This window comes from Carassius carassius, chromosome 40, assembly GCF_963082965.1.
Source record: "Carassius carassius chromosome 40, fCarCar2.1, whole genome shotgun sequence".
NCBI lineage: Eukaryota > Metazoa > Chordata > Actinopteri > Cypriniformes > Cyprinidae > Carassius > Carassius carassius.
In genome coordinates, this window is record NC_081794.1 from 21,207,098 (window position 1) to 21,234,958 (window position 27,861).

Sequence of the window (27,861 nt, forward strand, 5' to 3'; positions counted from 1 at the left end):
AAATTATTTGTCATTCATCATTAAAAAAAATATTGGACACTTTTTTTTTTTTGGGATGTATATATATATATATATATATAAAACATTATGCTGTTTGTCATTATTATAGTTTCATCACTAAAAACAACAGCAACAGAAAAAAAATTGCATGCATAAATATATAATGATTTATTTTTGCCATAATATAAGCCATACTAATTGTGTTTGAGGACAGACAGTGTAAACCGAAAATGACTAAGAAATAGAAAGAAAAAGCTGTTGTGTCATAATAAATTAAATGTGATGTAAAACAGAAAGCAGATTTAAAACAGACTTTTGGTGGTATTTTAGATGTGTTGGCATTTTGCAATAATTTTTAAGTTTTTATGTATTTATAAAAAGAGCTTGTTAAATTTTGTTATCATAAATAATAAATATTTTGATATGAATAATTATATATTATCAAATATACTCATACAATAATGAAAAGTAAGAGTTATGTTGTTATGTTGCCATTTGTAATGAATGGTGGCATAACACAGAAGCCAAAACACAGACTCAAGGTTATGTATGTGGAGGAAACATATTTTTTGGAATATTTAATAACATTTTATGATTGTATATTTAATAAGTATCATGCATTTTAAGCCAAAGTACACTACAAAGGTGACCAAAAATATTAAGCAATATTAAAAATAAGTAATTTTAACACTAAAATAAAACATGTTGACATCTGTTTTAATGGAGGAGAAAGACAAAGTAGAGTGCTTTTCTTTATTTAATCTGGGTTTGCAACATCTGTCTGTTCATGTCTTGATCTGTCCATCAGCATCTATTACAGTTTACAGCTGTGCAGTGAACACTAGCACGTACCACCTGCCCAAAGTTTTATAGTTTTACAAGGATTATAGTGTAAAGGTACCAGATGGACTAAAAGAATATCTGAGGTCTTAAAAGAGGGTCACAGATGGAGGCCATGCAGAGCATACATGACACAGAGCATAATCTGTTTAGAATCTGAATGAATGTGATGCGCTGATTTTTATGTGATTTGAAGTCACCAATATTTCCATTCAAAGTAGATTTTTTTAACCTCAAAGTATTTCATGCAAATTTTAATCAAGTTTAATCAAAACCTGGGTATTTTGTGATCTGGGTCAGTCTGATTTATTGAACAAAGAAAACTCATGCATTGTGCATACTGAATATCGCTTTATTTTTTCACTTTTAGAAAATATTTCATTTTACTAAATTGAATCATAATGACAATTGAATTTAAATGAATGCATTTTCCATAATAACAAATTCAAAACATATTTCAATCAAAGCTATTTCTCAGACTCTCTACCAGGTCATTTTGACTCTCCCACACTTTGTCCATTTTTCTTTTCTTTCTGCATCTTCTGCATACTGCACTGAAGCCCAGAAGCAACAGTGCACCGGTGAGGAGCAGAAGTCCTAGAATGGAGATGATCGATCCGTGGGTGCTGTAGCTGTAGGCTACCGCTGTGACTGCAACACCAATGATCAGGAGAACAACACCGAATGGAAGAGTGCAGCGAGAGCAGGAACCTTCCGCTCCTCCAGTGGCTGTCGTCAGGTCTGCTCCATTAACCAGGGCTGAACCCTTCAGTGCAGTATGATCAGTGCTCATGGTCCAGTGAGAGCTGCTGGGATGTTTAATTCACTTTTGCTTGGTTACTTTCGGGTTCAGAATCCTTAGATGAAAAGTGAATATCTATTCATGTATTCATTGATTAATCCATCCATTCTTTTTATTACCATCTATTCATTTAATCAGACATTTACTGTACTATGTACATTTACAAAGTATCAATTTGTAAACTATACTACCTAAAGTAAAAAGTATCAAACTAAAAATGAAATTTTCAATACTATTTTGGATTAGCTTTGAATACAAGTATGTGGTAAATAAATGTACATATTTTTCAGAGCATATGCATTTCTAATGTTTACTTATGTATTGTATGATGTTATATTCTATTGCTAGTTATTCTAGGATTTATTTTTATTGCTGCAATGCCTCGATTTCCCTCAGGTGATTAATGAAGTATATCATATCCTAAAAATACATACAATTAAGAATGGCAAAAAATAAATAAAAAATAGTTTACTGTATAGTCACTTTGTTTTGTAATCCGGTAATTTTAAGGCTGGTTATCAGTTAAAATACAATTTAATTCATTATATATATATATATATATATATATATATATATATATATATATATATATATATATATATATATATATACTGTGTATATATATATATTTATATATATATATATATATATATATATATATACTGTGTATATATATATATATATACATATATATATATATATATATATATATATATATATATATATATATATATATATATATATATATATATATATATATTTCAAGTAAATGCTGTTCGTTTGAGATTTCTATTCATCAATGAATCCTGAAAAAAAAAGTTTCATGGTTCCATAAAAATATGAAGCAGCACAGCTGTTTTCAACATAATATTATGATAATTAATGTATATCTTTTTTTTTATTTTTTTTACTACAGCACCAAATCAACATTTCTGAAGACTGTGTGGCATCGAAGACTGGAGTAATGGCTCCTTTAAATGAATTAGATTTTAAAATATATTAAAATAGAAAAGTTATTTTAAATTATAACAAAATACAACATGACTGTTTTGAATGTATTTTGACTATAAATGCAGCCTAAAATTAGTTTAGAGTTCACTACTTTCAGACAGTTAGTTTAATGCATAAAGATAAAAGCTTCACAAACAAAGACGCTGAAGGAGAAACCTACCATGAGATGAAGCATATGTGCCTTGGAGTGGTAACCAGACTGAAATGAAATATTTCTTCAATACGTGTCTCTTGCTTTAAAGACTACCTTGATATTTAACCCTCTACATACGGACTGCACGTATCCATTGGAACCGTACAGAATCATTCCTGTGGTGGGTCAGTTTCTGGGCCACCAGGGTGCCACAGTATCCAAGGAACGAAAACAAATCTGTGCTCCACAGCTGCAAGGCCACACACTCCCCTAGATTCCCTGGCCATGTCGTCAATTACAGACAGATGTTCAATGCTCTTTGCTTCTTTCATCTTATTCCCACTCCCATAACTGGGTGCTGTGCTTGGGATCTTGCTCATCTGCATTGTGATCTGTGAAGTGCATCAAGGAGGTCTGAGACTCACTGAAGCTCTCATTTCTCAGAAAATAACCTTATTTCTGCTGAAAAGTCTTCAGATGGATTTATGAAGCTGTTACTCAGGAAATATACGCAGTCTCTGAAAATAAAGCTCCCTCATGTGGTCTTTTTAGTGACTAACAGGGAAAAAGCATTTTTCAGCTGAAGAGAACGAGTGGGCCTAATTTCTGGGAAAACATTAAAATGGGATTTCTTACTCACATGACGGTATAAAAACTGTGCAATCAGCTCACCATTATTATCTAAAAACTAAAAGTCAGCTCATCTTAAGGTTAATGTTTCAAATTTTTGCACGTCAAAGTTTAGTCATGTCAGATACCAATTGTAAAATGGAAGATAAAACATCTTGAAGAATTTTTGTAGTTTAAGTATTTTATGTCCCTTAAATGTCAAAATGTGAAGGCTTAAATAATGTTGGACTTGAGTAGCTAAAATAAGTGAGTTTAGAATTTAGATTAATTTCCAAAACTGTTTATAGGCATGGTTTCAATAATACCTACACATTTATGAGCAAATGGAATAAAAACGGGAGCAACAACAAAAAAAACAAAACAAAAACACAAACACAAAAAAGTATCCAAAACTGACTGAACTTTAAAACAAATGTGCATTGTGTAAACAGCTAATTTAGTCAGGTTGATTCAGCGAGTCATAATATTTAATAATAGTTATATATAATATTTTAATACAATTATATTTTCATAATGTATACTATTTTTGACTAAAATAGGCTGTAGCTCCTTTAATTTAAAAAAAGTTAATTACCACAGTTACACATGAAGCACACTGAGTTTGGCAGAATTGGCAGTTTATTAAGTGTATAGTTTAATTAACAGTGTTAAAGTACATATTTCTCACGAATGTACACAACCGCGTAGTTTATATCACTGAGGATATACTAGTCATCATGTTGGAAATGGAGATGTTGTTTGGTTACATCAACATGAAGATGAAGAACTGTTTATGTGAGATAATTGCAGTCCCTCATTTTCCTGGATAACTACATAAATATTTCCTGTCTTATCTTACACAGTCATGTACAAAAAAAGAAGAAGAAGAAGAAGAAAAAAAACATCGGGACAGGACGGGTTTCAACGAAATTCGACATTTTAATGTTCATACAGTGGTTAGCAAAACATAGGCTATCAAAACGTTACTCCGTGGAACGTAGTTTATAGTTATTGAAAAGTAATGAAAAGTGAATATCCTCGGAGCAGATGACAGGCTTCCTTCACTTCCTGATGGCGAACAGGGATCACATTTGGTGAGTTTAGCAGAAATCTTTAGCTTTTGTTCCTAAATGCAGTCGCAGGAGTTCGAGTTTTCACTACGCCTGAGTGGAAGACACGTTACGGGAAGTTTTGAGTCTAGTTTCAGGGTTTTACGGGAACAGGATGCAGATGTTCTGAGGATCCGCAACGGTTCCTTGAGTCCAGAACCGGAGAACAAAGAGGTAACGTTACATTCCCTCCTTTTCCAAACCGAGTCCGTGTTCGTATTCAGTGAAGTTGCCTGCACTGGACGTAGCCTGACAATCTGTAAGCTTTACAGTGTACATCTCAACTGTAGTGTTTGCAGTGTAACGTTAGGTGGGGTGTTATATGAAAGGAAGAGGAGTAATTAAAGATGGATACATGTGGGATATGAACAGTGTTGTGATGGGAACAGTGAGGAGATTTTAAAGCTAATTTCGGAACCACACCTCTGCTAAAGATCATTTGATTAAAGGCTTTTCTGTAGTGATTAAGGGAATGAATGTTTATCATGATAGTTTATTTTTGAAAGTAAGTTTCTGTGTAAGTTTAGTCACATACTTTAAGTTCTAGGCTACAAAAAGCTTTTGAACATTTCCACTGTTACTGCCCAAGAAAAAAAAAAGACTCCATTAATTTATTTATCTTCAATGACAGGGGTGTTAATCTCAGTTCCTGGAGGACCGGTGCCCTGCTGAGTTTTGTTCCAATCCTGCTCCAACACACATTCCATGTAGCTTTCAAATAAGCCCATAAGACTTGATTAGTTGGATCAGGTGTGTTTAATTAGGGTTGAATCTAAACTATGCAGGGCTCCAGCCCTCCAGGAATTGAGTTTGACACCCCTGTTCTTTGACAACGTGCCCCAATGGCAGGGTATGCTGTCACACCATATGGGGCAAGTTGTCACAATGGAACCTGCCTAATTAGACTTTTCAGTAAAATGTAAACAGTAAAGCAATTGATGAAACACAAAAAAAATTAAAAAGGCCAGTAGAAATTCAAATCATTCAAATCAAGTATCATAGCCAGCTGTGAGATCACAACAGAAGTCATTTAAAGTTACCTTTCCTATAGAACAGGTCTATACCTTGTTCTTTTATTAAACAAACTAAATAGCCTTATGTTATTTATATTACTTACACTGCGGCATGTCTCTGGCTCTGCCTCGATGCACGAGTGCCCACACATAAGCACACTCAGACTCACACTAGTATTTGTAAATATTAAGCCGCAAAACAACTTTTTAAATATGAATTCTGCATGTCTCTGTGATAATTAATGGTGCAAACTTCCGGTGATATTGTCTGCTGTCTCACTAATGAGGACATAAATACGTGCACAGCATGTCCAGAAATGCTCTGAGAATCACTTGTCACATGAGCATTTGACCGTTTCATTTGAGTAAAAATATCCTCATCATATTCACACAGAAATGTAAATGTAAGTTTGATTTAACTTGAAGACATTGGGGCAGAAATATATTACTGTTGTTCAGTAGAATGTAGGCTATGTATTAGGCTACTACTACTACTAAAATTATTAAAACCTTATTTTTAAGGAGTAATCATACACTATTTATTCAATGATTAAATTGTAATCCACATTATTTTCCAAAAAAAAAGTTAGATTTTCATTAATTAAAAGATTAATTAAATGAATGTTTTATGTCTTAAAATTGTTAATTCACAACACAGAATTTCTGGGGGGTGGGGGGTGATCATAAGGCTATTGTAAAAATTAATTAAACTTATTTTTATGGTTTCAAATAATTAGACATTCTAAAACACAGAATTTGGAAACAATGAAACATAACGTTGGAAAAATAAAATGTTTCATTGGGCCCTAAACGTATTAATAATAAAAATGTTTTACTTTTAATACATTAATGTTAAATTGTTTAAGTTTCATGATTTTAATTAATTAGACATGCTTTAGAAATTAAAATTTCACCATTAAAAAGGAGTCCAAAAACAGACCCCCCCAACCCCTCCAAAAAAGCTGTAAACCTAGGGGAAACACTGCAGTTTGTATTAAAACTTAAAAGGTCACTTAGCCAGATGTTATATTTATTAGATAAACATTAATAATGTGCACAGGCTTGATTTACCAGCTTCTGTTTGGCACCACCAGCAGGGACCTGTGCCATGAAGTGAGCTCATGTCCAAAACATTAGCCATGTGGATAACTGGCTGTGCAATTTGACTTAATTTGTGGTTGTGGAAGAAAACCTCACATGATCAGCATACAGTAAACTAACAGGTTGTTCTGCTTTTGTCAGAGATGGCTCAAGATGTCTTATGAGACTGAAAAAACTTGTCTGCTGGCTCCACAGGAATCACAAACACCATGTGGTTACCACAAATATGAAATCCCAGGAATGGGAGAGGACAGGTACCGTAAGTTCATTATGTATAATGATAATTATACAATAATCTATAGATAAACTATTTAATACACCAAAACTGAAATATGTCTTATTTGTATTGTATTGCAGTGTTTTAGAAATGCTGAGCTACTCCAAATTCTCTGATCTGGAGACATGGCTGTGTATGCCCTCTTCTATGTTACCCAGGAGCCGGGATTCAGTTTGCTCCTTGCCGCTACTGTCCCATGAGAATGGCATTGGAGACACAGACAAAGAGTCCAGGTAACATGTTTGTGAGAAAAGTTTAAGGATGGGTCTGGATAGTTCCTGTTTCTTTCTTACAGAGATTTAGATTACTCCACACTTAGTTTTTGTGTAATGAATTCTGAACTATATATTTGACTATTGACAAGCAGCTAACTACACATTTTTTCCCACATATTCAAATAATTCTGGCTCACATTTGCATTTTACTCATTTACTTGTTAAGTAGACATGCAGTAACTGATAGAATGCACAGTTATTTATAAATAACGTGTAGTTTAGTCCAGTTATTGGACTGCAATTTTTGATCTTTTACACATTAAAGTCAGTTCCTTTTCAGGAACTCGAGCTGCGTCGAACGCTTTGGGGAACGTCCCTGACGAGACCGACTCTGAATATCGTGTGCAATCTGTCCAACGGAAGGGCGTGACGTCACAGGCGGGGTGACGTAGCGACCAGGAAGCTATAAAAGCACGTGCCATGCAGCTGGGTTCAGCTTCGCGTCTGTCAGCAAGCGCTCTGTGTGTGCATGTCAAAAGTCTGTCCCATTGGTCCTATTTATTGTTGTCTGTCTCCTAAGCATTAAAAAGATCGCTCAATATCGCTCAATAAGAACAGCTCAATATGCCTAAAGTAAAAGCAAAGACCAAACATGTGAGGGGCGATTCCAAGCCACGTTATAGATTGTGTGTTCCTCCCTGGCCTCGCTACATTACGAGTGGGGATACACACAGTTTATGCGTGGCTTGCCTGGGATTGAAGCACGCTGAGTCGGCTCTCGAGGGGGCCGACTGTCCGCATTGTGAACGATTGCCAATGCGGACGCTTCGATCCCGGAGGGCTCTCTTCGAGGAGGGAGCCTTCACCAGCGTTTCCCGCGGTGGTGGCCCAGCTTCTGCCGAGGCAGAACGGCTGCTGCACTCGTGGGGTTCGCAGGTGGATCTGTCAGAGGGAATGGAGACGGGCCAGTCCTTATCTCCTTCCTCATCTGCCAGATCCGGCGCCCAAACCCTGGGTTCGGAAGCACGCTCGTCGGTTTCTTCCCCCCAGGGTGAGGGATCAGCTCTTCACCTCTCTTCCTCCGAGGAGGTCGATGTGGAGACTGTTGCTGGGGATTCACCACCCCTGTCGCCCCAATATGTAGAGCTTTTGGAGGTTGTTACACGCGCAGTTGATAAATTAAAAATCGAATGGCCTGCTGAAAAACATTCTGAGCCGCAGAGAAGCAAGTTAGATGAATGCTTTCTGCGGCTGAGGCAACCACCTCCACGTCGGAGCCTACCATTCTTTCCCGATCTCCACGAAGAAATATCGAAACGTGGAATCACCCTTATTCGACCCGCCTCTTTGGCCCCGATTCACTATACTATGGCAACGTGATGGGGCTGGGAGAGCGGGGTTATAGAGCGGTCTCTAAAGGCTCCGACGTTGCCCACCAAGCCTCTCAGAGTTACATCATCGCTGGTGGGCAAAGGTTATGTGGCAGCAGGTCAGGCTGGGGCTTGCCTTCACACCATGGCAGTCCTACAAGCTTATCAGGCCGACCTGCTGGGAGATATCGATGAGGGAGAGGGGATCAAGTCTGAAGATATTGAAGAGCTTAGAAAGACCGCTGATCTCTCCCTCCGCGCCACTAAAGAGACCGCTCGTGCAAATGGGCGGTCTATGGCAGCCTTAGTGGCCGCAGAGAGGCATTTATGGCTGACCCTGTCAGAAATCAAAGAAAGAGATAGGGTCTGCCTCCTGGACGCCCCGCTTCAGCCTTCTGGCCTGTTTGGCGACACAGTCAATACTGTCGTCGACAGGTTCCAGGAGGCACGAAAGCAGGCGGCGGCGTTCTAGAATTTCCTCCCTCGTCGCTCTCGTGGTGCATCTGGGCGGGAGATGACCACGCCACATGCTGGCTCCTCATATAGGGAAGCGCAAAAAACAGAGTGTCGCTGCTCGTGCTCCCCCACGACGGGGCCGAGGGCCTCAGCGATGCTCTGAGTCGGGGACTTCCAAATCTAAAAAGCTCGATTTAAGAACAGTTATCGAGGCCCGGAAGTCCTCGACAAAAAGATCCTGACGCCAGTGGCTTAATGATCCTGAGGGTAGCCCCTACTGGGGTAGAGCGTGGTCCACCTCATTATACGGTGCCCGCCTCACCTCAGTGCCCTCAGGAGGTCGGTCTGCCAACCCTGCCAGAGTTTCAGGGCGCAGCGGCCTCCAGCGAGCGCTGCTCCCAGTTATTTCCGCCCGCGAGAAGAAGACCTCTTACACCAGAGGTCAGTCTCGAGAGACTGATTCCCTTAGTAGATTATTTAGCAGTGTGGAAACTACTGCCAAATGTATCTCAGTGGGTCCTGCGTACAATAGAAAAAGGCTACTGCATTCAGTTTGGTCATCCACCGCCGAAATTCAACGGGGTTACACCGACAGTGGTCGGTCCCCAGCAGGCTATGGTTATGGAACAAGAAGTGAATACCCTATTACGGAAGGAGGCCATCGAGGTGGTCCCTCTTCTAGACAGGGAATCCGGGTTTTACAGCTGGTATTTCATAGTTCCAAAGAAGGATGGGGGGTTGCGTCCGATCTTAGACTTACATCACCTGAACCGCTCAGTTATGCCACTGAAGTTCAAAATGCTCACTGTCAAGCAGGTTGTAGCTCAAATCAGATCCGAGGACTGGTTTGTCACGAGAGATCTCAAAGACGCATACTTCCACATATCCATCCTTCCACAACACAGGAAATTTCTGAGGTTCGCTTTCGGGGGCAAAGCTTATCAATATCGAGTACTTCCCTTTGGCCTCGCACTCTCACCCCGCACGTTCACGAGATGTGTAGATGCGGCTCTGGTATCCGTCCGTATGCAGGGCATCCGCATTCTAAATTATATGGACGATTGGTTGATTCTAGCTCAATCAGAGCAGATGGCGGTTCGGCATCGAGATGTCATTCTCGTACATATGGGGGAGCTGGGTTTGAGACTAAACGCCAAGAAGAGTGTACTTTCTCCAGTTCAGAGAACCACCTATCTAGGCGTAGTGTGGAATTCGACCACGATGCAGGCACGTCTGTCTCCTGCTCGGATCGAGTCGATCCTCACATCAGTCGAGAGAGTCAAAGAGGGCCAGTCACTCACTGTCAAACAATTTCAGAGATTGTTAGGTCTGATGGCAGCTGCGTCCAACGTGATACCTTTTGGCCTGCTGTACATGAGACCCCTACAGTGGTGGCTCAAGTCCAACGGCTTTTCCCCGAGGGGAAATCCACTTCGTGTTATCAAGGTCACGCGGCGATGCCTTCGTGCATTAGACATGTGGAAGAAACCTTGGCTCCAAGCTAGGCTCTCTGCGGGGTTAACCCACTCCACCTTAAAGGTGTACGCGGCGGCCATAGCTGCTTACCATGTCCCTTTCAATGATCAGTCAGTGGGTAGACACCCTCTAGTTACATGTTTCCTCCGCGGTGCGCTGAGGCTGAGACCTCCAGTACGATCCCGTGTTCCCCCCTGGGATTTGGTTGTGGTTTTAGAGGCTCTTTGTAAAGCTCCATTCGAGCCGATACAAGATATCTCAGATAGACATCTGACACTTAAAACTGCCCTGTTACTGGCAATCACCTCACTAAAGAGAGTTGGAGATCTTCAGGCCCTTTCGGTGGCCCCTACTTATCTAGACTTTGCCCCTGGTATGGCCAAAGCATTCTTATACCCTCGAGCGGGTTATGTTCCGAAGGTTCCCTCTGTTACACCAAAACCTATCGTACTGCAGGCCTTCTGTCCTCCTCCCTTTCGGGAGCCAGACCAGGAAAAGCTAAATTGTATGTGTCCAGTGCGAGCACTGCATCTTAGCAGCAGAGCTGCCCTGTGGAGAAAATCCGGCCAATTGCTTGTTTGCCACGGTCCTCCTAAAAAGGGTTCTCCTGCCTCCAAGCAGACCCTAAGTCGTTGGATAGTCGAGGCTATCAACGTCTCCTATGAGTCCTCTGGTCTTCCCCTTCCTTTGGGAGCCAAGGCTCACTCTACTCGGGGTATGGCGGCCTCTAAGGCCTTCTCAGCAGGTGTGTCCCTCTTGGACATCTGCAACGCTGCGGGGTGGTCCACGCCCTCTACATTTGTCAGATTTTATGACCTTGACATGCGAGCCACTCCGGGCTCTTCTGTTCTCTCGCCTTAGCTGTGCTCTTCGGATACACACTAGGCAGGGATTTGGAAGTCTGGCAGCGTGGGCACATCGTTCCCCAATGCGTTCAATGCAGCTCGAGTTCCTGAAAAGGAACGTCTCAAGGTTACGAATGTAACCCTGGTTCCTTGAAGGAACGAGATGCTGCGTCGCAGAGCCATACTCCCGGCACCCCTGCCGGCGCTTGCTTCCCTACTCGAAGCTGAAGCCAGCTGCAAGGCACGTGCTTTTATAGCTTCCTGGTCGCTACGTCACCCCGCCCGTGTTGTCACGCCCTTCCGTTGGACAGATTGCACACGATATTCAGAGTCGGTCTCGTCAGGGACGTTCCCCAAAGCGTTCGACGCAGCGTCTCGTTCCTTCAAGGAACCAGGGTTACATTCGTAACCTTGAGACGTTTTGTGTCCTGCCTGAACATTCGGAATCAACAGTAGCTAAAGCCTAATTTATTAAAAATAATCTTTAAAAACGTGATTATGTAATCAAAGATGACGGACATTCAAATTGCTCGTAATTCTCACTAAACATTTCTCTCCATATTTAACAACCTTTTGATTACTTTTGAGAATCCTATTAAACATGCTTGATTTTTTTTTAATCAACACCTTTGAATACATATTGAAATTAGGCGAGAGAATTACTCTGATAGTGCCAGCCAAACTCCCACACGTAGAATTAGTGTGGCTCTTGTGGTTTCAATAGCCAATCAAAACCAATCATGTTTTCTCAGCTACCTTTTATGCAGGACTCTCAACAAAAAAAATGAATCATCAAAGCACCCAAAAACCATATGCTACAAAGTAAGAACAAAAAAGTACTGCATACAATGACTAAGACCAGTTAATACTGTTTTAATCCTGCCTGGGGTAAAAAAGAAACATACCGCCAGCAAACTTTATGTAATCAGGCTACATTCATAAGCTGCAGCAGAGCCATTTATTAAAAACAAAAAGCGGGGTTTCATACGGTGATGGTGTTATTACATCTCTCAGTGGAAACAAAGCATTCACTGGAAACCCCTCCTTACTTGCTACAGTTAATCAAGCCTCACAAAAGCAACATAGCCAACTCTACCATCAGATGTACGCTACACTTGACTCTTGACAGACTGATATGGCTTTTTTGTGTGTGGTTGGCACACTTTAGCCGAAGGTGCAATTTAATATTTATGCCAGGCGCTGAACGCTCAGTGGGGCTGCTTTTTTTTTTGAAATAGGGGCCTTTTTTTTATCCCATGATGATTACGTTGTTGATTTGACTATGAAAAGGCTTAAGCTACGGGAAGTCCTGGGCAAAAACTGTGGCGTTAGATCAATCAGGTGCAGTCAATTAATATGCAGCTCACTACTCATACGGAATCAGATGGGAAATCTTTAATAAGTTGTTATACGTGAAGAGAAGTCGTCTATGAGGGCGTCATGTTTAGAATGGAACGGATTGTTGAGTTTTTGTTTAGAAGAAAAAAATCAGGATCCTGCAAGAGACAATCATGGAAAAGCCAAAGCTATACCCTTCCTGAATCCAGGTACTGTAAAACAGGATGTTTTTAGTCAAATTGGTCTTTGTTTATTCGTATATCTATTTAGTATTTTGTTAAGGCTTCTACTAAATGTATTACTGCAATTGAAAAATATTTAATCTTCCAAATTTAGTTCAGTTTTTTCAAAAGCCATCTTAAAGTATGAGTACAAGTGAAAAAATGACTAATTGTAAGTGTAAAAGATTGTAAAAATGCTATGGTAAAAAGATGCTAATTGGTTATTGTAAGTTCTTTTATGTACCAGGGAAACTGAAAATAGATTTTACAGTAAAATGCTATTAAATGTTAAATTATTGGAGATAAAAAAAGAAAAAGTCATATAATTTACAGTGTAAAAACTATAAAAAAAATATGTTATTATAATGGTTGTCAGTATACATTAATGGGACACTATGTTTTTATAACTGTAACATGTAGATGTTGTTCTGTAAGTATTTGTATGCTTTTTTAGCAGAATTATTCTGGCAACCACAGCTTCCAATTTATTCTGTAAAAATGACAGGATTTTTATTTAATTTTTTTTGCAGTGTAGGACACAATGAACTCAAACTATGCTTTAAATTCACACATAATATTGTCTATACAGCTTGACATCTATAATATCATGATTTCAAATATTCTGACATTTTGTTCTCACACTTTTTCCACACATATAATTCCTTTCTTTTTCTGACATAAAGCTAAAAGCTGAAATTTTTTAAAGTTGATTGGTATGGAAAAGATGTGCGTTTATCACTGATGGTATGACACGCTGTGCAGTATGGGGGAGCGCAGTTGTGATCATGAAAACATCACGCTATGACAGCTAATTATAGTGGAGTGACAGCGGAAATGAAATCTCTTTTGTTCCACAGGCCCCTGGAGAACGAATCTATCCATCTGAGCCAGTGTCAGGAGAAGGAAACCCATCTATTGCCAGTTTCAGCCTCCCCTCAGTCCTCATCGCCTCTGCGGACCACCTCAACTCCTCTGCCCGAGCCCACCAGAGACTCCTGTCAAGGTGGCGTGAGTGTGAAGAAACGCCGGCGCCTGGCAGCCAGCCCTGGAGGACTGCACTGGGACGCATCAGGTATGCCAATCACAAACTGCATCCATTCATCATAGTCGCAGATACCAACTCCTCTCCAAAACTCGTTTGGCTCTCAATAGGCATGATTGTGCCAGTGCTGTGGTTTGACATTTTTTTCAGGCAAATACATATGTGTAGTACGCAATGCCTGAATTTGAGTTTGAGGAACCACATTTGGAGGTCTTGTGGTTCTTGAATGGATTGATTTCTTGTCTTGCTATGTTTTGCCAAGCATTGCTGTTTGTTTTTATTTGCTCAATTGCCTGTTACATCCAATTTCATCAAGCAATTTGCACAGTTTGACATACATATTTGTGAAATTTGAGGGCGAAGGTTCTCTGCAAGATTAATGACTCCAGTAATCTGGCTAATTGCTTCTGCCGGGAATGATACTCACACTGTGTTTGTTGCAATTACCAAAAGTAAATGGCTGATGCTGTGAAATACTGTACAGTCGTGGCCAAAAGTTTTGAGAATTACATAAATATTAGTTTTCAAAAAGTTTGCTGCTAAACTGCTTTTAGATCTTTGTTTCAGTTGTTTCTGTGATGTACCGAAATATAATTACAAGCACTTCATATGTTTCAAAGGCTTTTATCGACAATTACATGACATTTATGCAAAGAGTCAGTATTTGCAGTGTTGGCCCTTCTTTTTAAGGACCTCTGCAATTCGACTGGGCATGCTCTCAACCAACTTCTGGGCCAAATCCTGACTGATAGCAACCCATTCTTTCATAATCACTTCTTGGAGTTTGTCAGAATTAGTGGGTTTTTGTTTGTCCACCCGCCTCTTGAGGATTGACCACAAGTTCTCAATGGGATTAAGATCTGGGGAGTTTCCAGGCCATGGACCCAAAATTTCAACATTCTGGTCCCCGAGCCACTTAGTTATCACTTTTGGCTTATGGCACGGTGCTCCATCGTGCTGGAAAATGCACTGTTCTTCACCAAACTGTTGTTGGATTGTTGGAAAAAGTTGCTGTTGGAGGGTGTTTTGGTACCGTTCTTTATTCATGGCTGTGTTTTTGGGCAGAATTGTGAGTGAGCCCACTCCCTTGGATGAGAAACAATCGGAAAGGGGCTTCATCAAGGAATATGACTTTGCCCCAGTCCTCAGCAGTCCATTCACTTTCTGCAGAAGATCAATCTGTCCCTGATGTTTTTTTTGAGAGAAGTGGCTTCTTTGCTGCCCTTCTTGACACAGGCCATCTTCCAAAAGTCTTGGCCTCACTGTGCGTGCAGATGCGCTCACACCTGCCTGCTGCCATTCCTGAGCAAGCTCTGCACTGGTGGCACTCCGATCCCGCAGCTGAATCCTCTTTAGGAGACGATCCTGGCGCTTGCTGGACTTTCTTGGACGCCCTGAAGCCTTCTTTACAAGAATTGAACCTCTTTCCTTGAAGTTCTTGATGATCCTATAAATTGTTGATTTAGGTGCAATCTTAGTAGCCACAATATCCTTGCTTGTGAAGCCATTTTTATGCAACGCATTGATGGCTGCACGTGTTTCTTTGCAGGTCACCATGGTTAACAATGGAAGAACAATGATTTCAAGCATCACCCTCCTTTTAACATGTCAAGTCTGCCATTCTAACCCAATCAGCCTGACATAATGATCTCCAGCCTTGTGCTCGTCAACATTCTCACCTGAGTTAACAAGACGATTACTGAAATGATCTCAGCAGGTCCTTTAATGACAGCAATGAAATGCAGTGGAAAGGTTTTTTTGGGGATTAAGTTCATTTTCATGGCAAAGAAGGACTATGCAATTCATCTATCACTCTTCATAACATTCTGGAGTATATGCAAATTGCTATTATAAAAACTTAAGCAGCAACTTTTCCAATTTCCAATATTTATGTAATTCTCAAAACTTTTGGCCACGACTGTAGGTATATGAAATGCTCATTTATTATGCATATATTTAGACATATCATGTTAATTAATTTTATATAATTAGTATAAATGTTAAAATGTTCACTACAAAGCACATCAAAATTAAAACAAAATAGATGAGACTCAGACATTAACCCTGTGTTGTGCTGAAAATTATTTGCCTAATTTGCTGTTCCTGGTCAAAAATGGCCGGCCTTTTAAAAATTTCTGTCCTATATTATTACCAAACCTTGTATTCAATCTATTTGTCAACTTTTCTTTCAGTTAGTTCAGGTTTTGTGTTTCTGAATGATCATAGGCCTCATTGAGCTGAGTTTATGCATCTTAGTAAAAAAGCATTATTTTTGGTAATAATTATTGAAATTTATTTTTACAATGTTCATTCAAATACTGAGGTGCATATAAGCTCAGACCAATGAGGCCTATGATTAATCAGAGTCAAAAAAGAAATACAAAACCTCTGCTAATTAAAATAAAACAATATTTCGAAATGTCTTATTTGAAATCCCCAAAAAGTAAAAAAATAAAAAAATAAAAAAACACCTTTGGAAAGTTGTTATACACTGTGTGAGTAAAGTCAGTAAGCTTTAGTCCAATGTGATAACATTAACTAGCAAAAAGACAATCCTCTCTGGGTCAAAATGGAACATAACATTCACATTTACATTACAATTAGTCATTTAGCAGACGTTTTTAATCAAAGTGACTTACAAATGAGGACAATGGAAACAATCAAAAACAACAAAAAGAGCAATGATATACAGTACAGACCAAAAGTTTGGACACACCTTCTCATTCAAAGAGTTTTCTTTATTTTCATGACTATGAAATTTGTAGAGTCACACTGAAGGCATCAAGGGCTATTTGACCAAGAAGGAGAGTGATGGCCTCCACAGTCACCGGACCTGAACCCAATCGAGATGGTTTAGGGGTGAGCTGGACCGCAGACAGAAGGCAAAAGGGCCAACAAGTGCTAAGCATCTCTCGGGGAACTCCTTTAAGATTGTTGGAAGACCATTTCAGGTGACTACCTCTTGAAGCTCATCAAGAGAATGCCAAGAGTGTGCAAAGCAGTAATCAAAGCAAAAGGTGGCTACTTTGAAGAACCTACAATATGACATATTTTCAGTTGTTTCACACTTTTTTGTTATGTATATAATTCCATATATAATTCCACATGTGTTAATTCATAGTTTTGATGCCTTCAGTGTGAACTTACAATTTTCATAGTCATGAAAATAAAGAAAACTCTTTGAATGAGAAGGTGTGTCCAAACTTTTGGTCTGTACTGTATAAGTGCTATAACAAGTCTCAGTTAGCTTAAACACAGTACACATAGCAAGGGCTTTTAAATAATATAATAAATAAAAAGAAACCAGACAGAATAGAAAAAGAATAGAGCAAACTAGTGTTAGAGGTCTTTTATATAAATATATATATATTATATATGAGGGTTAAAGCAAATTTTCAAATGATGAGAATATCTTACAGAACATATGACTGTATGTTTTATATTAGTTCTTACTTCATCCAGTGCTGGAGTTCATGCTGCTATGCTGTCCATCTGTCATTAGTGCTCTTGTTGTATGTGAAAATGACTCCTAATTGCAGGTTTCTTTGTGGCACTGCCCTGCAGTCGATGTTCATTAGCACTATGGCAATAGTAGTGGTGAATCTTTGGATGGCATAATGAGCAATTCACGTCACACTGACCAACATTTTCTTGTACTGAGAAATGAAGAAGAGGCAGTGATATTTATTTAGTCACCTTCCAACTCCACCTAGCCTTCAAAATTGAATCATCCCTAACTATCTTTAGGGGTGGTGCAGAATGGAAGGAAACGACTTTTGTTAATGCCATAAACAGCTCTGCCTATCTCTGAAGAGCATATGACTGGTATGTAAACAGTGAATTGTGTTACCGGGCACTTAGAAGATTGTTAAAGAGTTGGTTCATCATAAAATGTAAATTCTGTCATCAGTTACTCACCCTTTTGTCATTCCAAACCCCACTTTATTTTTTTCTGCATGGAACGTAAAAGGAGATTTTAGGCAGAATGTTCACACTTTTCTCCATAAAAAGAATACAGCCTTCAGGTTCGGAATGACTCGAGGGTGAGTAAATAATGACAGAATTTTCTGGTGAACTAAGAGTGTATGAGGCTGCGATCAGAATGCCATAATGGCATACTACTCTTATAATTGCTACAGTTAATAGTATGTATATACAGTAGTGTGCAGATTTTATATATGCATAGAATACGCGGATAATCTACATTTACCTAAACGTGCAGATAATCAGCATTTATTAATACTGTACAACAAGACTAGAGTTTTTTGTAAACTGTGTAACAAAATGTAAAATATGCATTTACAGTAAATGAATTACTATCTATGAATGAACATGATAGACTTAAGAATATTGTATCTCTTTTTTTTGTCAAAAATGATTGTTTTTAATATAGAGGTGGTAAGCGGATTCACTAAACTTGCAACATAGTTCTATGAAAATAATTAATAATACTGTTGATGATGTGTAACTTTTAAAGTATTTAGCATACTGTATACAATACCATTCAAAAGTTTTTTTTTACACTTTTAAGAAATTAAAACTTTTAATCAACAAGGATGACCTAAATTGATCAAATGTGATAGTAATGTGATAGTTTTATTATGAAACAAAAATAGTTATACGTTTTTTTTTTAAATACTGTTTTTGTTTTCACAAAACAAAAAAAAAAACTTATCATGGATTCCACAAAAATCTGAAGCAGCACAACTTTTTAAGCATTGATAATAATAAGAAATGATTCTTGAGTAGCAAATCAGCATATTACAATGATTCCTGAAAGATCATGTGACACTGAAGACTGGAGTAATGATGCTGAAAATTCTGCTTTGCCATCACAAGAATAAATGACATTTTAAAATTAAATTATCTATTAAAATAGAAATATTTAAAATAGAGAATAAAAATATAATTATTTACAATTTTAATAACATTTCACAATTTTACTGTTTTTACAGTATTTCTGATCAAACAAATGCAGCCTGGGTGAGCTGCTTTTGAAAACACTTGTTTTGTTTTGTTCTTTTGCACAAGTTTTATCAACTTCAAAGATTTGCGAAACATTAGCCATGTCAATGTAAGCATGATGGTGAACAACGATTTCTCTGCTTTGTTCTAGTTTTCCATACCTAAATTCACCTTTGGGCTTAAAGTGAAAGACATGAAAAGGAAAGTGGTGTTGATGTGATGCCCCTCTAGGAATTCTGGGATTGTTTTCACAGAAGTGTACTCATATTGATGTCAGCAGTGGCATCAGAATCAATATTTTATCCAAAGAGCTCCAATTGGTTCTGGGTGTTATCTTCTTTTAACGACACCATTGTGTGTAATAGAATGAGTGCTGCAGGCGGATTGTTTTCAGCGACTGGGTTCTCTGTTTTTACCTGGGGATGTGAGATTCAGCCTTAATGTACTAAATGATACAATCAGTGTTAGATAACCCCTGTGTACAGGGAATCGCTAAATGGCACAAGCCGGAATTTATAGCTAAAAGGGTTGTCTGGGTGAAAGCAGTCATTCACTCATTTGTTCATTCATAAAGATCATCTTTTGTTTGTTATTACAGTTTTTTTTGTATGAAAATTCTCTGATTATGTTATAAGAATGTGCATTTCTTGTATGTTTCATGTATGTTATGTTTTTTTTTTTTTTCAATTGCATATAAAATTTACGTTGGTGTAAACTAAATCACATAAAAACACTGTTTCTGTAAATTCATGTCAACTACTGTTCAAAAGTCTGTGGATCAGTATATTTTAATTAATAGAACATTTTTTATTAAAGAAATTAGTACTTTTATTAAAACTTTTTCCTAAATTTTTTTTGTATTTCCTATTCCTCAAAGTATCCTGTAAAAACTAATATCCACAAAAATATCAAGCACAACTGTTTTCAACATTGAGTTTTAAGTATTAATAAATGTTCTTAAGCACCAAATAGTAAAATATTAAAATAATATTTGAAGGATCATGTGAAGACTGGAGTAATGGCTGCTGAAAGTTCAGCTTTGCAATCAAGGGAATAAATCGATAAAACTTTTGCTACTTTAAATTATAATAATATTTTAGAATATTACTGTTTTTACTGTATTTTTGATTAAATAAATACTGTATTTCCTTGGTGACTTTTTAATTCATGCGCTACCCCAGTCATCCAATAGAGGTCGCTATTGCATTTGAGCTCGGGTATACTGTAGATATTAACAGAACCCCTGTTGGTTCTCTTGAAGGGTTGATTGAGAAGCAACAAAATAAGTTATTTATGCTTTTCAACCCACAGCTCTATTAAAGGTAAATTCTGTAAATTCTTAGCAGGACATGATGTAGGGCTGTAGAAGCTCTGCCATTTTATTCCCAATCTGTCACTGGTGATTAAACACAGCCATGTTTCAGCATTAAATGGAACTGCAGCCACTTTGTGTTAAATGTTACATGATTTGCACAGGTGCCTATGATGAATATCACCATTTTTTTGCTCATGATGTGTGGTTACATTTGCTAATTGAAAATACATTAAACCTGTTTCATGTATATTAGACCACATATTTTAAAGGTGCAGTGTGTAATTTTCTGAGTCACTTACTGTATATCACCATACAGAATTGTAAAAATAATGATCACACACTGGCCATCTGTCATTGGTCAGTCATAAAGATAATCCAGCCGCCAGACTCATGCCATTGGTTGAGCAAAAGATGTTGTGTTAGGCTGTTGATGCGTTGTTACAGCATGGTTAAAAAAGAAGAAATAATCAACTTTGTAACATATATTACGTTTTGCACCTTTTTCATTTTAAGCTGTAAATGCTTACTAAATAGAAACAAGAATAATAAATTAAAAATAATAAATGTAAATACAAATAAAAATTTTTATTTTCAACAATAATAACAATTAATGAAAAGTATTAATGAAAAAAACTATATATATATATATATATATATATATATATATATATATATATATATATATATATATATATATATATATATATATATATATGACTTACTAGTAAAAAAAAAAAATTTGCAAAAAGTAACTATGATTTAGTTGTTTATTAATTATTTTCAGTGTACTTAATTCTGTACAGTCGCATGTAAAATCCCAGTAGATCATGATTCTTGGTCATATCTCCATACTAGCCTACATATTATCAGTAAATATGTTGCTAAACTTTCCTAGAATGGTTAATAAAGATATGTTGTCCTTCTCTAATGGCCCTCGATGACATGCTGTGTGTCTTTTGGCAATAAATCTGGCCTTCCCGATGAATGAACAGAACAGTGACCCTAGAGCCAGCACCTCTTACCCTTTGCTTTTGAGGATGACGAAGATGGAACCCAAATGGTTGTCATGGAAACTGGGATCATTAGCCCCAGCTGTGGTTTGTTTAAAGGTCTTAAGATTCTTCTCACGTCTTTAATTTAGTTGAACTCGGTGTTAAATTACACTTATCAAATGCTTTACTCTAGAGCGCGCTTAAAAGACAGCCTCAGCGCTTCATCAACACACTGACGTCCTTGTGTCCATCCATGGGTGGTTTTCAGACAAAATGGGTAATTGGACAAATTGGATCAATCCCACAATTTGGCTTTTGATCGCTCGTTTGACTTTGAAGTGGGGTCGTTTTGTAAAAAATGCTATGCAAACTCATTTGATTTGTAAGTGCGCTCACTCAAGCTGTAGGAGGGTTTACAAATTGTGTCACCACAGGTGATGTGATATAACAGCTTCATGTAACACAGACCTGCTCGGTTCTGAGTCTTTGTTGACATCAGACTGCTGGGATCAAATCTTATAAACCTCACACTGTGTCATTGACTCATCAGTACAAAGATATAAAGATTCAACAGATGTGTGGATATCTAAATGCTACAAACAGGATCAGGTTGGCAATATAATGTATTGTTTTAATAATGTCATTTGCATGTCAGATAGCAATATGGTGTATGGAAATGCTGTGAAGGCATCAGAGCAGATGGTATGAGTAGATGCAAGCTCATAATGTGAAAATAATGTGTAGCTGCTCTAGCCAGAGCACCGCAGGAATCTGTCGTCAGGGACCAGTGAAGGAACTTGATATGGTTCAGTTGGACACATGACACAAACACAGACGCTGCACCCATCAGTTCAGGTTTCTTTCTGCTACAGTCACCATCGTTTCCATAGCAATGTGCTAACAAAGTTAGTCTATGTGTTTGACAAGTGAGATTATGTAATGTAAGGCTGTAGCGCTTGGATTGGCACCTGGATAACTGACAAGAGATGTTAAATGAGGTTTTCATTGAATTATTTCTGTGGATTTGTCAATAGAACATGGGTGTTTAGTGATTGAGCTGTTTTTGAAAGAAAATGGACTGGAATACCACAGCATTGCTTGCAGTATCTTGGAGTGGCATGTAAATACAGTGGACATGAATATGATAATTATTAATAACATGGTATGTGGATGTTTCTTGAAATATGGGCTCTTCTTGCCATGTGGACTTTGAGAAAATGAACTGAAAATGAAGTGTTTGTACACACTGTCATTTTCCTAATCTCAAATTACAATATGTATTGTGTTTAATGGCATTCTATGGCAAAAATTTCATTTTAAACTTTATGGCATAAAACAGACTTGTACTGTATGTCTTGCTTGCATTTTGTATGTCAGATTATTAATATGTACATGCTGTTTCACAAAATTGGCTAGCAGTATAGATCAGTGCCATTTTTTAATATTGAAATAATTATTTAGTATATATTTTTTTTAAAGCCAAGATTATTGTTATAAATAAGAATAAGAATTATCTGTACTTGATTATGGTGAGGTAGTGTATATGTTTGCACCATCATATCTTCTTTCTTCTTTAGATGCTGTTTATCATGGTGCTTTAAGATTTTATCAGATTGTAAACCTCAACTCATCATTATACTGTACCTTGTATAACAGAGTAAATGAAGAAAAATGCACTGGTATGTAATCATTTATAAAGCCATCTTGGGGATGTTGCCTTCATATCTTTGTTGCCTTATACAACATAAAATTATTGAGAAATATTTCCTTTGTTCACAAAATTGTTATACTCTCTCTGTTCCTTTTGTTCGATCTGATATAAGGTAAGAAGGCTTTCATATATGCAGCTCCGACTGACTGGAATCGTCTTCAATTGAAAAAAAAAAGATATTTGGCAAATGGAAGATGTCTCAATGATATGTAATGTTTGAAGTGTTTTTAGTTTGTTTGTGTTGTGTAAATCTGTGATGAAACTGATTGTACTGTATTTTAGGCAGGACACTCTTGTGAAAGTACACTCTTCTGGTAAAAAAAAAAAAAAAAGGAAAAAATCACCATAAAAAAAATACACATATACACATCTTTAAAAGTATGAAATAATGTACCATGGTTACTATCTCCATTCACCTCATTTATGTGATTTGTTGGTTGTTTTCACAAATCGGCATCATATATTTGAGCTTGGTTATCAAAACGTGTCAGATTTTGTCAGGACACCTTTAAAATTCATTACAGACGCAAAACATGGTGGATTGAAGTTATAAAAGTGAATTCATAAATATTTATTTGACGTCTACTTCACAGGATGTTCGCTTCACAACAGTCGCAGAGGGGAAGACAATAAAAGGTCTTCATGCAGTTTTAATTGTAAGTGGAGGAGACGAAACCATGCTATGTGTTGCTCAATTGATGAAAAGCAAGAACTGCTGCTCACCAGCTGATGGTGCAGAGAAACCAAACACCCCGCTTACAAACCTAGAAACACACAGTGCATGTGTGTGTTTACATTATAAACCTCCAGTTTACAAGAACTGCTCTATTAGATCTTCAAAATACTTGAATACTTTAATCTTACTTGAGGTGGAAGTCAAATTTTTAGCCATTCAGCTGACTTTTATGTGGTACTATTGTTGGTAATAAATTTTTTTACACCGTGTTCATTTCGGTGGAACTGTTACGGACATGACTCACCAGAGAAGCAGTGGGACGATGTTTAATCGGAGCAGTTTAAATGAGAATTTAGAGGAAGTGAGAGGATGGGCTATTTGAAATGTTCGATTCAGTTTTTTTTCCCCCTTTTCATTTATACAAAATTCTTTCTCAGTCCTGCTGCTTTCTATACTCAACAAAAATTAGATTCATGTATTTCAATGGCATATTACATTTACATCCATTTGGATTACACAATTTTAATGTTAACTACACTTAATGCCATGCATATTTGCCAGTTATGCATAAATGAAACCGGTAAGAAACAAGTCAATTTTTGTTTTTTGCATTGTTGAATAAGTGATATTAAAATAGTTAAAATATATGAGATTGAAAAAAATATGGAATTTAATGATAAACATATAAACCTCATTATATTGTATTCGAAAGACATTCAGTTGGTTATTACAGGTATTTAAACTTTGTGTTACCTGATTCATTTATGTATGTAAGGAATTACAGGAAGTAATAAAAACATGTAATTGCAACTTTTTATCTCACAATTCTGAGTTTATATCTTAGAATCCTAAAAGAATAAGACAAAATTGCAAGAAAAATGTGCGATAAAGAGTCACAATAACCCTTCCATATGTATGTATTTCAGATTGAATTTAGTAGTTTATTTGTGTTAAAACCAAATAGATGGGAAGTTTCTATGCAATTCAAATACATACATGCTAAATTTAGGCCTAAATGTATTTTTTGTAAGTGTATCCTTCATTTTAAAACAAGAAACACTTTAAAATGTGTGTTCTTGTGAGGTGAGGTTTTGGTCTTCTCCTCGTTCTCTGGTGTTTTCTTTCTCTCCGGGTGTCAGTTATCACCTGAGGTGTCTCTTTCTCTCTTTCAGGGTCAGTGCTGCGTGACCATGACCGAGGGGAGACGTCGTCACTGTCGGAAGTGAAGCGCTTCCCTCGGAGTGTGGATTCGGAGAGTCGTGTCCCAGAGCCTTGGAGGGAAAGAGTGCCTCTTAGGAAGACCATATCCATCGATGACAGCTTTCTCCAGCAGACGCCTAGAGAACATCACAGACTCCTCAGCCGAATAGAAAGGGGCAAGAAGAAACTCAGGAACATTAATGTGAGTGGTAGAGATGTTTCATAGAGCTCAGCTTATAGGAAATTCCATACTAGTCCTAGTTATAAATGTGCCCTTCGTTGCTTGTTCCTTGCAATGTCTTGTTTATTTACTTGCACTTATTCTTGTGTTTAAGGACATCTCTTAGCACATCCACCTTTGTAGGCGGATATTGATGTAGCGCATACAGTGTTTTGACAGTTTCACAGCTGCTGTGCTTTTGCCTTGAGGTTCTTCATAGACGTGCAGTTGTGTAACTGTTCAAAAAAAGAGGTACACTTGCCCAGAATTCATCCTGGAGTTTAATCATGGCTGTCTATTCAGCGAACACTCATCTGTCATCCTACACCAGTGAGTCAGTGCTTTGAGGACGCACTGCCTTGTAACCTTACATTAGGGAACATGAATTCCATCTGCATACATTTACTATAGTAAAGAATCACCTTCTGTACATTTCTGAGAAAGCTGTTATGTAAATAAATGTATATGTTTAGTGCAGATAGATTAAGAAGTGTTCTTGACATAGGCTTTTATGTGCCAGGCACAAATGACATGGCCATGAATAAAAATGGGATCTGTGCATTTCTAGCTTCTCAGAATGGATGGTTGGGTGGGATTATGGGTGGTTTGCATCAAACTTTACCTTGTTTAAAGCTCATTAATGTTTTGTAGATATGGTGTGGAGGATACAGCACATGCTGTTTGAGTCATTTGCTCATAACATACTCATCTATAAAATGGAAAAAGCAAATACAGTGGTGGCCAAAATTATTAAAACAATAGTATTTTCACCAGCTAAAAATGGTGAATAACTCACTTATTTCTATATTTTGCTGTGGTGTGTCAGTGGGAAATATCAGTTTACATTTCCAAACATTAATTTTGACATTAATTGTAATAATCCAGTGAGATTCTTGTTTGCATAAGCAGGTCTGACAACAGCCATTACTCCACAGAGATCTGATCTCATCATCATCCAGTCTGTCTGGAATGGCATGAAGAAACAGAGCAGAAGAAACTGAGACTTGTGCATAGGTTTTCAGACAGCTTTGCATGCAGGTCTCTTGAAGCATCTTGGAGATGTTGCTGGACTATTACACTTAATGGCAAAATGAATATTTGGAAATGTAAACTGATATTTCCGACTGATACGTTACTTCAAAAGATAGAAATAACTGATGTAAAACCATTTTTAGCGTGTGAAAATATTTTGGCCACTACTGTGTACCTCCAAAATAAAACCTCCAAGGTAACACCGCATAGATACAGTACATGTATCTAATAAAACTAGAAGCTCTGTAATTGATATATAAAAACAAGGGATACCGCTTTTTGGGCAAAGCACGAAGTAGCTTGTTAATGGAAACGTTACTCTGCTACAGTAACACACGCACACACGCACACGCACACACACACACACACATACACACACACACACACACACACACACACAAAACCCTAAGTTTGTAGCGATGCCACTTTTAGGTAATTACACCCCAATACTGTTCTATCCAATATAAACACAAATCATCTACAACCCGAATTCCGGAAAAGTTGGGACGTTTTTTAAATTTTAATAAAATGAAAACTAAAGGAATTTCAAATCACATGAGCCAATATTTTATTCACAATAGAACATAGATAACGTAGCAAATGTTTAAACTGAGAAATTTTACACTTTTATCCACTTAATTAGCTCATTTAAAATTTAATGCCTGCTACAGGTCTCAAAAAAGTTGGCACGGGGGCAACAAATGGCTAAAAAAGCAAGCAGTTTTGAAAAGATTCAGCTGGGAGAACATCTAGTGATTAATTAAGTTAATTGATATCAGGTCTGTAACATGATTAGCTATAAAAGCTTTGTCTTGGAGAAGCAGAGTCTCTCAGAAGTAAAGATGGGCAGAGGCTCTCCAATCTGTGAAAGACTGCGTAAAAAAATTGTGGAAAACTTTAAAAACAATGTTCCTCAACGTCAAATTGCAAAGGCTTTGCAAATCTCATCATCTACAGTGCATAACATCATCAAAAGATTCAGAGAAACTGGAGAAATCTCTGCGTAAGGGACAAGGCCGGAGACCTTTATTGGATGCCTGTGGTCTTCGGGCTCTCAGACGACACTGCATCACTCATCGGCATGATTGTGTCAATGACATTACTAAATGGGCCCAGGAATACTTTCAGAAACCACTGTCGGTAAACACAATCCGCCGTGCCATCAGCAGATGCCAACTAAAGCTCTATCATGCAAAAAGGAAGCCATATGTGAACATGGTCCAGAAGCGGCGTTGTGTCCTGTGGGCCAAGGCTCATTTAAAATGGACTATTTCAAAGTGGAATAGTGTTTCATGGTCAGACGAGTCCAAATTTGACATTCTTGTTAGAAATCACGGACGCCGTGTCCTCCGGGCTAAAGAGGAGGGAGACCTTCCAGCATGTTATCAGCGTTCAGTTCAAAAGCCAGCATCTCTGATGGTATGGGGGTGCATAAGTGCATACGGTATGGGCAGCTTGCATGTTTTGGAAGGCTCTGTGAATGCTGAAAGGTATATAAAGGTTTTAGAGCAACATATGCTTCCCTCCAAACAACGTCTATTTCAGGGAAGGCCTTGTTTATTTCAGCAGGACAATGCAAAACCACATACTGCAGCTATAACAACAGCATGGCTTCGTCGTAGAAAAGTCCGGGTGCTAACCTGGCCTGCCTGCAGTCCAGATCTTTCACCTATAGAGAACATTTGGCGCATCATTAAACGAAAAATACGTCAAAGACGACCACGAACTCTTCAGCAGCTGGAAATCTATATAAGGCAAGAATGGGACCTAATTCCAACAGCAAAACTCCAGCAACTCATAGCCTCAATGCCCAGACGTCTTCAAACTGTTTTGAAAAGAAAAGGAGATGCTACACCATGGTAAACATGCCCCGTCCCAACTATTTTGAGACC

General features: G+C 37.8%; 1 protein-coding gene and 1 long non-coding RNA gene across 2 annotated transcripts in view; both read left to right on the forward strand.

Annotated features, from left to right (window-relative positions):
* Window positions 1-4,029: 4,029 nt before the first annotated feature.
* Window positions 4,030-6,796, forward strand: LOC132121797 (uncharacterized). Its single transcript, XR_009426318.1, has 3 exons — window positions 4,030-4,489; window positions 4,597-4,678; window positions 6,760-6,796. It is a non-coding gene; the product is annotated as an uncharacterized LOC132121797 (long non-coding RNA).
* A 27-nt stretch (window positions 6,797-6,823) lies between these two features.
* The window catches only part of ankfn1 (ankyrin repeat and fibronectin type III domain containing 1), a 77,292-nt gene continuing 56,254 nt past the window's right edge, over window positions 6,824-27,861 (forward strand). The window contains exons 1-4 of the mRNA XM_059532573.1: window positions 6,824-6,872; window positions 6,976-7,128; window positions 13,674-13,888; window positions 24,690-24,919. Coding sequence (XP_059388556.1) covers window positions 6,859-6,872; window positions 6,976-7,128; window positions 13,674-13,888; window positions 24,690-24,919 — 612 coding nt within the window. The 5' untranslated portion in view covers window positions 6,824-6,858. The remainder of the gene's footprint in view (window positions 6,873-6,975; window positions 7,129-13,673; window positions 13,889-24,689; window positions 24,920-27,861) is intronic.